At 38.5% G+C, this 13,704-nt stretch overlaps 1 protein-coding gene across 2 annotated transcripts in view; it reads right to left on the reverse strand.

The window, feature by feature from the left end:
- Window positions 1–1,046: 1,046 nt before the first annotated feature.
- Window positions 1,047–13,704, reverse strand: part of LOC126278563 (E3 ubiquitin-protein ligase rnf8-like) — a 135,503-nt gene continuing 122,845 nt past the window's right edge. For both annotated transcript variants that reach the window (XM_049978757.1, XM_049978758.1), the window contains exons 11-12: window positions 7,945–8,078; window positions 1,047–1,552 (exon numbers count right to left, since the gene is read on the reverse strand). In XM_049978757.1, coding sequence (XP_049834714.1) covers window positions 1,509–1,552; window positions 7,945–8,078 — 178 coding nt within the window. In that variant the 3' untranslated portion in view covers window positions 1,047–1,508. The remainder of the gene's footprint in view (window positions 1,553–7,944; window positions 8,079–13,704) is intronic.

Genomic DNA, 13,704 nt, shown 5'->3' on the forward strand with positions numbered 1-13,704 from the left:
CCTGTGAACCTTGCAGGACTAGCAATCCTGAAAGAAAGGATATTGCAGAGACATGGCATTTAAGTACTGTTGCACATTACACATTTTCAGGTAAACAAACGAGTGTTGTGAAGAGCTGAATGACAAACCAATTACTGAAACAATTCAAATTTCTGAATGGTAGATAGCCAGCAGTTTTGTGCGTGGACTCATGACAATCTCTTCAATTTAAGGATTAAGTAAAACACCCATTTTCTGTAATTTAGATGTTTTCTGAAGAGAACAAACAATTAGAACAAGGTTGGAATTAGCAAGAGACAATTGTACATCCAATAATGAATAATGATTCATTAATGATGTAACTGCTCCAGTATATGTAATTGTTCAGAAGACAAAATGCAATGTGTGGTGTAATCTGAATTGGTACACAACAAAGTACTGTAGGAGATCAAATGAATATCCTTCTTAAGGAACAGTTAAAGAGTTACTGCTTAATGTCTTACTTCTTGCAGATGAGGTACACCAATAGGTAAGAATGATTCACAGAAACTGTGAATTTTTACATATACATCCCAAGTTTCCCTACAAGCTTACCACTTGATAAATTTACATTATCGATCTTGTAATTGCTGCCAATTCAGAAGCAAATGAATGAATTACACACACAGATTTTGTAACAAAAGTACATCCATGACAAAGGATCTGTATAATGATACATGTACCTGTCTAATGATAACAAGTAGCAGTTTTGGCTTTTATGCGCAAGGTCATGCCTATTCACCCACCATTGGAACAATTTTTTCTATGTATTTTATGTACTATATTTCCTCTCTCTCTTTGCTAGAACAGGTTTTTTCTCTGAATAGTGAATCATTTATCCATTCTTCTAGTTAGCTTAGTACACATTTCCCAGGTGGTTAATTTGCCTTATGAAAACTTTTCTAAAGCATCACTGTTGTGCCATCATTACTATCTTCCATTACACAAATTAGAAACATCTATAAATAAGGAAACATCACAACTTGTGACATTTTCAAGGATTTTTATGAGCATATTAAAACAATGCATTTACGTAATATATTCCAAAACAAATTTATTGCAAATTATTACCAACAGACAAAACAATTTTATTCATAAAAAAGTGTTCCTAATTACAGGCGATGGGATGTGTAAGACTGATATTCAGTAAAGATCAAACTAAAATTTTTGTGATCATATGAGATACTTAACAACGCATTTTAAGTTTTCATATATCAGGATTTACGATAACATCAGTGAGTTATTGCTGCAGTAATAATGCAAATACCACAGCACATAAAAATGTAGTTAAAAGTTCAGTTTATCACAATACTACATCTGTATACCAAAACAATAAAATAAATAAAATCACAGCAGTTCAAGTTATGTTCGATAAAATACAGAACATTGTGCATCACTTAAAATAACTTATGCATTACAGAGCTAAGCTACTGCATAAATTTACTGTGTGGTACAACAACAACAACCAGACATTTGATGTGGAAGTGTATTCAAAAGAGATCAGGACATCCATTGGCCCAGTGCCCATGTCTCCCTGAAAAGGAACCAGATAAAGTGATTAGTACCAAGTCTTTGAGATCAAAGAGCACGGGTGCTGCTTCTCTGTTAAACGCGCGCACACGCGCGCACGCGCACGCGCACGCGCACACACACACACACACACACACACACACACACACACACACACACACACACACACACACAAACACAAACACACAAACACACAGCACTTTAAAAAATATCCAACATTTTTTATTGTTGAAACTAACACTGGTATCAGGGTACATATGCGTTCTTTCTTTGTAGGCATATGTAATGTGCATCCCTGAATTTTTTATGGCTGAGGAAACAACCAATCACTGGCTAGCAGTTGACAAGTGAACATATGTAAGTGATAGTCATCAGATTTTGTGTTGTGGGCAAAATAACAGAAGTGGAAAAACATCTAAATCTGAATGACTCTCAAGTTGAAACAATCTGCGAAACAATCTGCAAGATGCAACAAGTGTTTGGGGATAAAATGAAGGATACCGCACACTAAAGGAGTGGTACAATCACTTCAAAGATGGCAACTCATCAGTGAAGCATCAAGCTAGTGCAGATAGGCCCTCAACATTCGCAAATGAAGTTGTCACTGACCACATATAGACATTGGTGATGCACGATAGACAAATCACAATCAGAAAACTTGCAAATGGGGTCACAAAAGAAGTTGTCACTGATCACGTAAGGACAGTGGTGATGCAGGATAAACAAATCATGATCAGACAACTTGAAGGTGAGGTTAAAATTAGTGGTGAATACATACATTTCACTTTAATGGAGCATTTCGACTTCAGGAGGACCACAGCTAACAACTGAGCACAAGCAACTTCGTTTGGAGATTGCACAGGACATGCTGTATAATGTGAACAGTAATCCCACATTGATCAATGGTGATAAGCCCTGGGTTTATGTGTATGCCCCAGAAGCAAATTCCCAGTTATCGCAATGTAAGCATCCATCACCAGTAACACACAAGAAAGTGAGACAGAACTGCAGCATCGTTATAAAGTCATGCAGAATTTTTTTTTTTTTAAAAAAAAAACCAGTGGTGGTATCCATCACGAGTATGCCCCAGAAGGTACTATTGCCAATAAGGAGTACTACCAAGAGGTTATGTGTTGCCTTTTTGAACAGTGAGATGCAAACAGCCAGACACGTGTGCAATACACATTTGGCATTCACCACAATAAAGCACTCTGTTCTCAATTAATTCATATTTTTTTGCTAAACACAACACAGCATTGGCTTGCAGAGGATTTCTGCCAATGCTCCCAGCAATGGTAGCAGCACTGGGAGAGATGGGTAAAAGCTGAAAGGGACTAACATGAAGGTGGCTGATTACTGTCAAGCAATTCTATCTGAATAAAAATTGATTTTACAAGTAACACACACACACAAACAATAAATATTACATTATCTTGAATCCAGAGCTCAATGACTATCTGAAATCTGAACTTCATATAGGTGCGCTTTCCTCTCCAAGGAGGCATTTTTCTCATTTCCTCTTACAACACAAAAAAACACTTTAGCAACCATATTGCAGAAATGATCAAATGGATTGTTACAGAATTTCAGTAAATTACTTATGTGTCAATTTTACTTCATTAGTGGTGGCAATCTTTGAATTCAAAACAACAAGTTCCAAATTTCTACTACATATCGAGGTCGAAATTTAGTCTGACTGAAGTTATCTGGATGCAAGTAACACACCTCGATGAACTCAAGTTAATTATTGTAAAAATATTATGAAAAGGAAAGTTGCTACTCAGCATACAGCGGAGATGTTGAGTCATACTGTCAGACAGTCTTTTTGTTGCGTGTATCTGCAACTCAACACCTCCGCTATATGGCGAATAGTATCTATGTTTTTCATAATATTGTTCCATTCCTTCCTGGATTTTCCAAGTTAGTTACCAGATGCTTTTATTGGGCACTAAACAGTGTCATCAGAGTTTTAGGATAATTCACAGGAAGTGTACATAAGCAGTGCAGAAAAACCGAAATCATGCAATATTAGATAGACGTGATTTTAATTTAATGAGTATAGACTGGGATGTCTATGAATTATCTGCAGATGATATGGGCGGAGTCTTGTGAAGCAGTTTTGAAAATGTTTTCTGATAACTGTCTTAAGAAGCTAGTGCGACAACACACACACAACAAAAACTTTTAGACATTGTCACTATAAGCAAGTCTGACTGTGGCGACAGTGTCAGTACTGAGACAGGGATTGTGATCATGATGTCATCATGACAATGGCTCCTAAAGTAAATAAATCCTTCAAGAAGGTTAGAAGCGTTTTGCTAGAAAGAGCAGTAAGCAGTTGTCAGCATCTCACTTAGAAAATGGATATCATTTACAGTTCCAATATAGAGGAATTACAAGGATTGTTTAAACTGACTGTAAATCATGCTCTGGAGAAGTGTATGCTGACTGCTGAGTAGGTGGATTAAACTGGAAAAGACCCACTGGGTTTCAATACTAAAATTTGGAAAATTCTCAGGAAATGAAATTGTTGCACTGTCAGTTCAAAACAGCGTGCACACATAGTGCAAAGCACAAGTTAGCAGGAAGTCATATGTTTGTAAAAGAGCAATGTGGGAACCATGCACCAACTATACTGTCTTATCTTAACAAAAGATCTTGCTGAGAACCTGAGTAAATTCTGACCCTACATAAAATTTCTCACTTAAAAAAAAAAAATACAAATGGTTCAAATGGCTCTGAGCACTATGGGACTTAACATCTGGGGTCATCAGTCCCCTAGAACTTAGAACTACTTAAACCTAACTAACCTAAGGACATCACACACACCCATGCCCGAGGCAGGATTCGAACCTGCGACCGTAGCGGTCATGCGGTTCCAGACTGAAGCGCCAGAACCGCACGGCCACACCGGCCAGCCTTCTCACTTAGAAAATGGACATCATTTACAGTTCCAATATGAAGGATATAAGTTACTTGTTGACCGGTCTGTTGTGGCAGTACATGACAGCAAAAGGAAAGCTGAAGTTTTCAAATTCCCACTTAAGGAATCATTCATGCAGGAGGCTCACATAAACATACCACTGTTTGATTATCACACAGACTCCTGTACGGAGAACATAGCAACAGGCATCCCTAGTAGAGAAGAACTGAAAGTCACCACATCCAGATGGAATGTCACTTTGGTTTTACGATGAGTACTCTAGGGCATTGGCCCATTACTTAGCTTGCATTTATTGTGAATCTCTTGCCCAGTGCAAAGTCCCTAGCAGCTGGAAAAAGGTGCAGGTGACTCCTTTATATAAGAAGGGTAAAAGAACAGGCCTGTAAAATTACAGACCAATATCCTTAACATTGGTTTGCTGCATAATTCTTAAACACATTCTGAATCAGAATATAATAAATTTCCTTGATATGGTACAGCTTCTGTCCACAAATACGGAGGGATTTACAAAGCATTGCTCATACAAAACTCAACTTGCCCTTTCCTCACAGGATAAGCCTGCAAACCATGAAGACCTAGATTTCCAGGAAGTGTTTGACAGGGTGTCCCAATACAGACTGTTAATGAAGGTCTACGACTAAAAATTATTTTCTCAGATACACAAGTGGCTCAAAGATTTCTTATGTAATAGAACCTAATACTTTGTCCTCGATGACAAGTGTTTGTAAGATACAAGGGTATTGTCAGAAATGCCCCAGTGTGATAGGATCACTTTTATTCTCTATGCACATAAATGATCTGATTCACTAGGTGAAAAGCAATCTGTGGCTGTTTGCTGATGACACTGTGGTGTACAGGAAGGTGTCGCCATAGATTGAGTGTAGGAGTATACAAGAGGCAAATGAGTAGGAAAAGCAAGCCCATAGGGTTTGAAAAACAGCATTGGTAGTGTTCTGCTTGACGCCATCACATCAATTAAATATTTAGGTGTCATATTGCAAAATGATATGAAATGAAATGAGAACATAAGGACCGTAATAGGCAAGGCAAATGGTCAACTTCAGTTTACTGGGAGAATTTTTGGAAAGTCAGTTCATATGTAAAGGAGACCAAGTACAGAATACTAGTGTGACCCATTGTTGGGTACTGCTCATGTGTTTGGAATTCCCACCAGGTTAGATTAAAGGGAGGATTCTGAGATGCGCTATTAGATTTGCTACCAGTTGGTTTGCTTCATGTTCTCAAATGAGAATCCCTGGAGTGAACACGAGGTGCTTTTTACGAAACACTATTGAGAAAATTTAGAGTACTGGCATTTGAAGCTGCCTGCTGGACGACCCTATTGTTGCCACTGTACAAAATGTGTAACAACCAAGAACAAAGAGAAATTGGGGCACAAATGGATGCATACAGGCAGTCGTTTTTTCCCTCACTTTACTTGTGAGTAGAACAGAACGGAAATGTCTAGTAGTGGCACAAGGTACCCTCTGCCGTATGTCATATTGTGGCTTGCAGAGTATGTGTGTAGGTGCAGAAATAGCATTATCACTGCCTCACATGAGATATTTCTTTTTATTCTAGAGTTAACCTGAATGTGTTCTGCATTAACATAATTGTCCACACGTATTCAGTGTCACACTGGGGATACTTTACTGGGATACAATATTAGGGAATTAAATGTGAATTATTTATTATCAATCTATCAAAGAAGAGACCCCAAACTATTATCAGTCATTATAAAGAGAACGAGACTTCCAAAAATTTAATTATGCTTACATGGTTTGTGGTGTAAGTGTAGTATCACAAGGCCTGTATTGTGTAAAATGTGAGGTGTCTTCATTTATTGTTAGTGAGATTACAATATCAGAAGCAATTTGAGGTAACATAAATCTTGTCAGGCTGCAAATGAGGCTGATCATTGAAATGTGGTGTCAGAAGACAAATCTGTTGTACAACCGTATCTGGCAAAGATGTGCACTTTGGGAGTAAATATAGCTTTTGAAAAGGACACGTGGTTTAACTTGACTTAAGGAGTTTTAACTGCATGTCTAAGAAGCAATGATATCATCCTAAAATTGTTGGAAACACCTGTATCACCTGTATAAGGAAATGTAAACTCATAACGCCCAAGTACAAATGCAAATACCAGACACCTATCGTTTGCTATAAAATAGCAAGTTATGAAACACATATGTAAAGTTAATGTGGTTGGTTTCTTGCAGGGGGCTAAGGGATGAAACTGCAAGTTTACCAGTCCCTTGTTTGTAGATCAAATTCACAGACAGTCCGTCATGTAGGTCAGAAGCAACTGGTGTACCCTCAGGATTCAGCTGTGGCACAAGGCAACCTGCAACACTCCCAGCCCCACCCATCCAAACCACAGCTGTCACAAAATGTGCACAGAATAATATATATACATGCCTTTGAAGTAGACAAAGTGAAGTCAATGCAAATACGAGGAGGTTAGAAACTATAGAAAACAGAGAAAGATGTGAAAGGTATCTCGCAGCATATGATAAAGCCAACATGGAGCAGCATGCCTCATTCTGAGACGGACAAAAGGATCAATTCTATACAACAATGGTCTTCTGCATGGGGCACGGTTTGCTGCATGGATCAGTAGGCCACTGTTCCCTGCTCAAGATGCAATGGATTCCAAGATTCATCTGCATTCACAAACCAGTGCCCAGTGACCACTGCCCACATCGGCCATGTAGTGTCTTCTCTGAGTAAAACTTCAACTAGTCCATACTTCAGGATGCCTTTATGATTCAGAATACAGAGGGAAACACATGAGTATGTATTATTACTGAGACTATACAAGGTCTTGGATAGCAAGCACTACTATGCAGTAAGAGTAGCATTGGTCACTAATGTGCATACTGCTGATTGCTCATAGTCATTGCATACCAGAAACTGCTGAGAGTTTTGTTTTCGATGAAATGGATGGCTCTAGCAACAGCCACCAGTTCTGTCATGAAGACTTCGCAGGCTTCTTGCACAGAGTGTTGTGCGTGGTGGTCAGCAAGTGTGAAAGCATTTCACATCTTTTCCACCACCAGTATAAACAGTTTCAGCATGTAGATATTTCCAGAGGGCTGGTATGAAGCTACAACAATACAGTTCGCATATTTAAGGACCTTATGATCAGTTTAACCAGACCTGGTGCATGAGTATAGACCAGGTGCAAGCACAGAATCATTCAGTGGACAGAAATTCGAGAGGAATGTCCGTAAGTTCCAAATGAGTTTAAATTAGGAAATCCACGTTGGGTTTTCGACAGAGGGTCATCACTAGGGTTTTTTAAAACAGTATAATGCCACACTGTGACAACAGAATAATGAACCTTAATCCATTTTAAATTGATATAGTACATAAGGGTTTACACATTCATAAACCTTTATCTAAAGCCTTTTTAATCATATTAATGTAAATAAATGACTTTTACATACCACAATGGAAACAGTTTCCATATCCACCATAAAAGCTTCCCGTCACACCTTCAGCGTACGAAGAATCACTTGAATCACTCGTTATTAGCGATGAATCCTCACTCTCATCTTCTGAATCATTTGAGGAGTCTGATCTGCAGCAAAAGCACGCAAAGGAAGAGCTTCGATATACATTATTTTATAAAAATGTTGCTCACAAACCACTATCTTGAAATAATGATATTACAGTTATTGAACAGATACTCATCAAAACCCTATTTAATAATTTTTCGCTGTATTATCTGTACGCCTCCTACCTCATTCCCATCAGAAGCTTGAGCCTGACTTGGAGCTGATAATTTATTTGCCCTTTCTGTTGTAATTAAGTCATGGGGATATGTGAGAGACAGGTGTTAGCAGCAAAAAGCCCATACTACTGTAGTTAAACAATCCTCAACATATTACATGACAATTTCTATTTGGATTTTCCACTACTAAGAGGTCATATTACAAGCAAGTGGCAAGAAGATGGATTGGACAGATAATACTGTATAATCTGCAGGTTTTTTTTTTTTTTTTCCTCTTTTTCATGAAGACAAACTCCATCTATCTCTCTTTATTAGAGTCTGAGGTTTTCACTATCTTTGACTATAAAGGGTGTTTGGTAGGTGAAATCCACATTAACAGTGAACGGAAGACAAAAAAACCAATAGAAAAGTCAAAACTCATAGATTCTACTTTCTTTCACCTCCAAGTTATTTGCAAAAGGATTTCAAAATGTTAGACAAGAAGAGGAAATCATAATGCTTAGTCTGTTACAACAGAAACACTTGTCTGGATGTGTGTGCTCCAATTCCCACATGAGGAACTGCAGTTTTATCACTCACTAAGGTAAGACATGACTCATACATAATACACATTCAACAATGTCTTCAACACGACTGCAAGAGTTCGATTTCAATTCTAGATATACTGATGAAATTAATGTCTGGAAAAAAGAAGTTGGTTGTGCCATCAATTTGCCACCAGGCAACATTCCTTCTGCAAGAAAGTATCAGTAAAGAGGGCGCCAAGCATACTTTCTAGTGTTTCAATCTGCTGCAGCTATTTTCCTATTGTGACTGATCTCACAAATGATCTCAACATATCAGAGCAAACCTTCGTAACATTACTTAATACTGAATTTACTACTGTTAAGAAACAGAATGTGTGTGAACAAGTTCTGTTGGTGAATGAGTTGCCATACATACACTATGTGAACAAAAGTATCCACACATCCACAAAAACATTAGTTTTTCATATTGGGTGCATTGCGCTGCTACCTACTGCCAGGTACTCCTACTCATTGACCTCAGTTGTCATTAGACATCGTGAGAGAGCAGAATGGGGCACTCCGAGGGACTCATGGACTTCGAACGTGGTCAGGTGACTGGGTGCCACTTGTGTCATACATCTGTACACATTCCTCAGCATCCCTAGGTCCACTGTTTCCGATGTGATAGTAAAGTGGAAACATGACAGAACATGTACAGCAGAAAAGTGTACAGGCTGACCTTGTTGTTGACTGCCAGAGACCGCCAACAGTTGAAGGGGGTCATAGTGTGTAATGGGCAGACATCTATCCAGACCATCACACAGCAATTCCAAACTGCAACAGGATCCACTGCAAGTACTATGACAGCAAGGCAGCTGTTCATAAGCCACATATTGCGCCAGTAAATGCCAAACAACACCTTGCTTGGTGTAAGGAGCATAAACATTGGACGACTGAACAGTGGAAAAACTATTGTTTGGAGTGATGAATCACGGTACACAATGTGGCGATACAATGGCAGGGTGTAGATATGGCGAACACCTGGTGAACATCATCTGCCAGTGTGTGTAGTGCTAACAGTAAAATTCGGAGGCAGTGGTGTTATAGTGTGGTCGTGTTTTTCATGGAGCGGGCTCACACTACTTTTAGTTCTGTGTGGCATATCACAGCACAGGCCTATATTGATGTTTTCAGCACCTTCTTGCTTCTCACTGTTGAAGAGCAATTCGGGGATGGCGATTGCATCTTTCAACACGACTGAGCACTTGTTCATAATGCATAGCCTGTGGCGGAGTAGTTACATGACAATAACAACTCTGTAAGGGACTGGCCTGCAGAGAGTCCTGACCTGAATCCTACAGAACACCTTTGGGATGTTTTGAAATGCTGACTTCGTGCCAGGCCTAACTGACCGACATCAATACCTCTCCTCAGTGCAGCACTCCATGAAGAATGGGCTACCATTCCCAAGAAACCTTCAAGAACCTGACTGAACGTTTGCCTGCGAGAGTGGAAGCTGCCATCAAGGCTAAGGGTGGGCCAACACCATATTGAACTCCAGCATTACCGATGCAGGATGCCATGAAATTGTAAGTCATTTTCAGCCAGGTGTCCGGATACTTTTGATCACATAAAGTAAATCAGGGACATTCCAAACTTCTGAATTTTTCGACAGACCAGCTTGTGGACAGCATACCCACGGGTGAATACTGACAGGTACCAGATTTTCATGTCAACTATGTGATACCAATCTGAACACTTCCAAAAAGTCACCTTCTCACTTGCTTTGCAGTTACAGGTTTGACAGAAGTTTCCTCAGCCTGCTATCATTAAACCAGCACTATATAACAATGAGTGTTTGATAAGATGAAAGTTAATATCCGGGGTCACAGTTGTTTCATTATGAACTCATTAACATAATAATTACAGAAAGTCCCTGTAAACTCATCAACAACCATCAAGATCTGAAGCACCGAGTAGCTCTGTAAACTCAATTTACGAATTACATAATCCAACCAACCCAGTCGCTTTTAATGATATGTGCAGGAACAAACTAACTAACTCGGTGAACCAAGTGTTGTTTAGATTAAATTAGATCATACTTTTTATTCCATAGATCCACTGTGAGCACATCCTCAAGGGTACAAGAGAAATGCATAACACACATTTACAAAAAAAATACATGCTAATGTCTGCTCAACAGATACTAAGTAAAATAGTAACAGGAGGCTTGTCACAATAAATGTACAGCACTCTGGAGCAAATATGATATTTCTTAGGCTACTGTAGACACACATTATCAAAACAGAAAATCAACTGGCAGGTTATTCGTATTGGTCGCATTACTGCACTGAAGATGTTCGGCTGACACATTTTACATAATACTCATGTTAATTGAGATTATTAATAGTATATAAATCAGCTGGTTCTGTTAAGAAATTAATCAATGGAGTAGATAGAGTGGATGGTCACCAATAAATCCTTCACATTTCTCTTAATGCTTGCAGGACCAAATTAACTAACTTTAGATCTCTATGAAGATTATTCTTAGTTCTAGTATTTATTTTATGACTTTAACTGTTGGCTTGAAAAAGACAATGTTTTTTATGAGACTTATTATTAATGAATAAATATACTGAGAAGCAGCAGTTAGTATCCCCAGTTCCTTGGACAGGCCTCTGCTGGACATTCTTGAGTTCACATCACAAAGAATTTGTATTACACCCTTCTGGAGTTAGAAAATTTTAGCTTGGCTAAATGTTTTACGCAAAAAGATCCTATATGGCATTATGGAATGAAAGTAAATGAAATATGCTAGCTTTTTTAACTTTTATGTCATGTATGCCTGACAACACTTGCATTACAAATAAATATTTGTTTAGTTTTCTGTGATATTCTCCTCCAAACAACACAGGGCTTTTCTAAATCAACTCCTGCACATAGCAACACAGAGCACCTGGCAAAATAGAGAGAAGCTGGCAACTGTGCAAGTTTTAAAATTACTGCCAGCAGAGTTCATGAGAGAAAATTCTTATCCTGCAAAGGCCAGATACAAGATGGACCAACAGCAACAGATGGCATCCTCCACATAGCTAAGCCCCAGTTAAAATCAACTGATTCTATGAGCAACATACCAGGAACTGTGTGCCAACCGCATGAGAGTACTGAAACTTATGGCCTCACATAAAATGCAGTAGCAAATTGAATTTGAATGCAGAGAATTTCAACACACATCTAAATAGAATAAGCACATGACTTAATTAGGCAGTGTTCCAGTCATGACTAAAGACAGGAAATTTATGAATCAAAATATGAAGCATCCTTGGTAATATTACCTAGTCATTGGCTGTGAGTATATATGATGCGTGATCAAAAAGGAAGGGGACTTTTTGTTTTTCTTAAGGCATCTTTATTTATTCATCAACCTCCATTTCGTCCCCTTCAAGGTAATCCCCCTCAGTTATAATACACTTTTGCCAGCACTTTTTCCAACCTTTGAAGCACTTCTGGAACTCATTTTTCATTAAGGTGTTCAGCTCCTTCAGTGATTCTCCTTTCATCTCATTAACAGTGGCAAAACAACATCCTTTCATGGTTCTTTTCAGCCCCGGGAATAGAAAGTAGTCTCAGAGAGTAATGTCTGCGAATACGAAGGCTGAGGCAACATAACGGGTTTATTTTTTGCCAAAAAATCATGAACAAGCATTGAAGTGTGAGTGGGATTGTTATCATGATGGGATTTCCACCAGCAGATTAGCCACAATTCTGGTAATTTTCTATGGATTGCTTCATGCAAATTGTGCTCAACTTCCAGGTAGTATTCCTTATTGACCAAGCGACAATAAGACAGGATTTCCTGATACACTATCCCGTTATTATTGAAGAAATAGAAGAAGAACCTTCACATGTGATTGAACTTGTCAAACATCAGGCGGTTTCCACTAGGATGACTGGGCCTTTGTTTAGGCATCATACTCATATACCCACATTTTGTCACCTGTTATAACTTTCTTTAGCAGTTCTGGGTCACCGTCGACTTCATTCCGCAATGCCTGCACTACATCATTTCTTTGAGGGGGGGGGGACATCACAAGCAACCTCTCTGATGGGGATTCTGTGATTTCCGAAACCATTTTCTTTACTTCTTACACATTGTCATCAGTAATTGATGTGCTAGGGCATTCAGGGCGGATGTCATCTTAAATATCCTCTCGACCTCCTTGAAACATTTCTACTGCTCATAAATTTTGATCTTACTCATTGTAGATTTGCCAAAAGCAACAGTCAACATCTGAAATGTGATACTACTCCTTATTCTGTTTTTCAAGCAAAATTTGATGAAAAGTTAAATTCTCTGAGCCATCTCTTTATTTATTTTTAAGTAAAAATTCACGAAGCACTCAAAAACATATGAACCCTTTTTTACTGTAAACAATAAACCAAATATTCAAACCGCTGAAACTGCAATCATCATCAGGAATGTGTACCAACAACAAATTAAACACCTTTGTGATCACATACTGTATGAACAACTCATGCACTATGAAATATATAATCAAAGATCAATATCACTCTGTGGCATCATACAGCTGACTCCTTTGTGTGTTGCACTGTCCAACAGACTACTAGGAGTTGTCAGCTTTTCTTAGGTTCTCCCACAATTAATTTTTATATATACTGGGAACGGAATGAGATGCCAACATTATAACTCCAAATCAGCTGCAAAAAGAAGAGATGAAAGTATGACATTACAGGACGGATAACAGACTATTATGAGGGTACGACATTTTCTCGATATTCTGTATCCAAAGTTTGGAAATAAATCACAGTGTTGAGTGGAATTGAAATCTCAAACTTTTAATTATTATATAAGATTTATCGGGGCCTATTTCTGTTTTGTGCATTTTATTAGATGCACGAGGTATTCCACCTGGTCTCCATGCCACTCTAAGAAAGTTGAAGATGTA

This window comes from Schistocerca gregaria, chromosome 6, assembly GCF_023897955.1.
Source record: "Schistocerca gregaria isolate iqSchGreg1 chromosome 6, iqSchGreg1.2, whole genome shotgun sequence".
Classification (NCBI taxonomy): domain Eukaryota; kingdom Metazoa; phylum Arthropoda; class Insecta; order Orthoptera; family Acrididae; genus Schistocerca; species Schistocerca gregaria.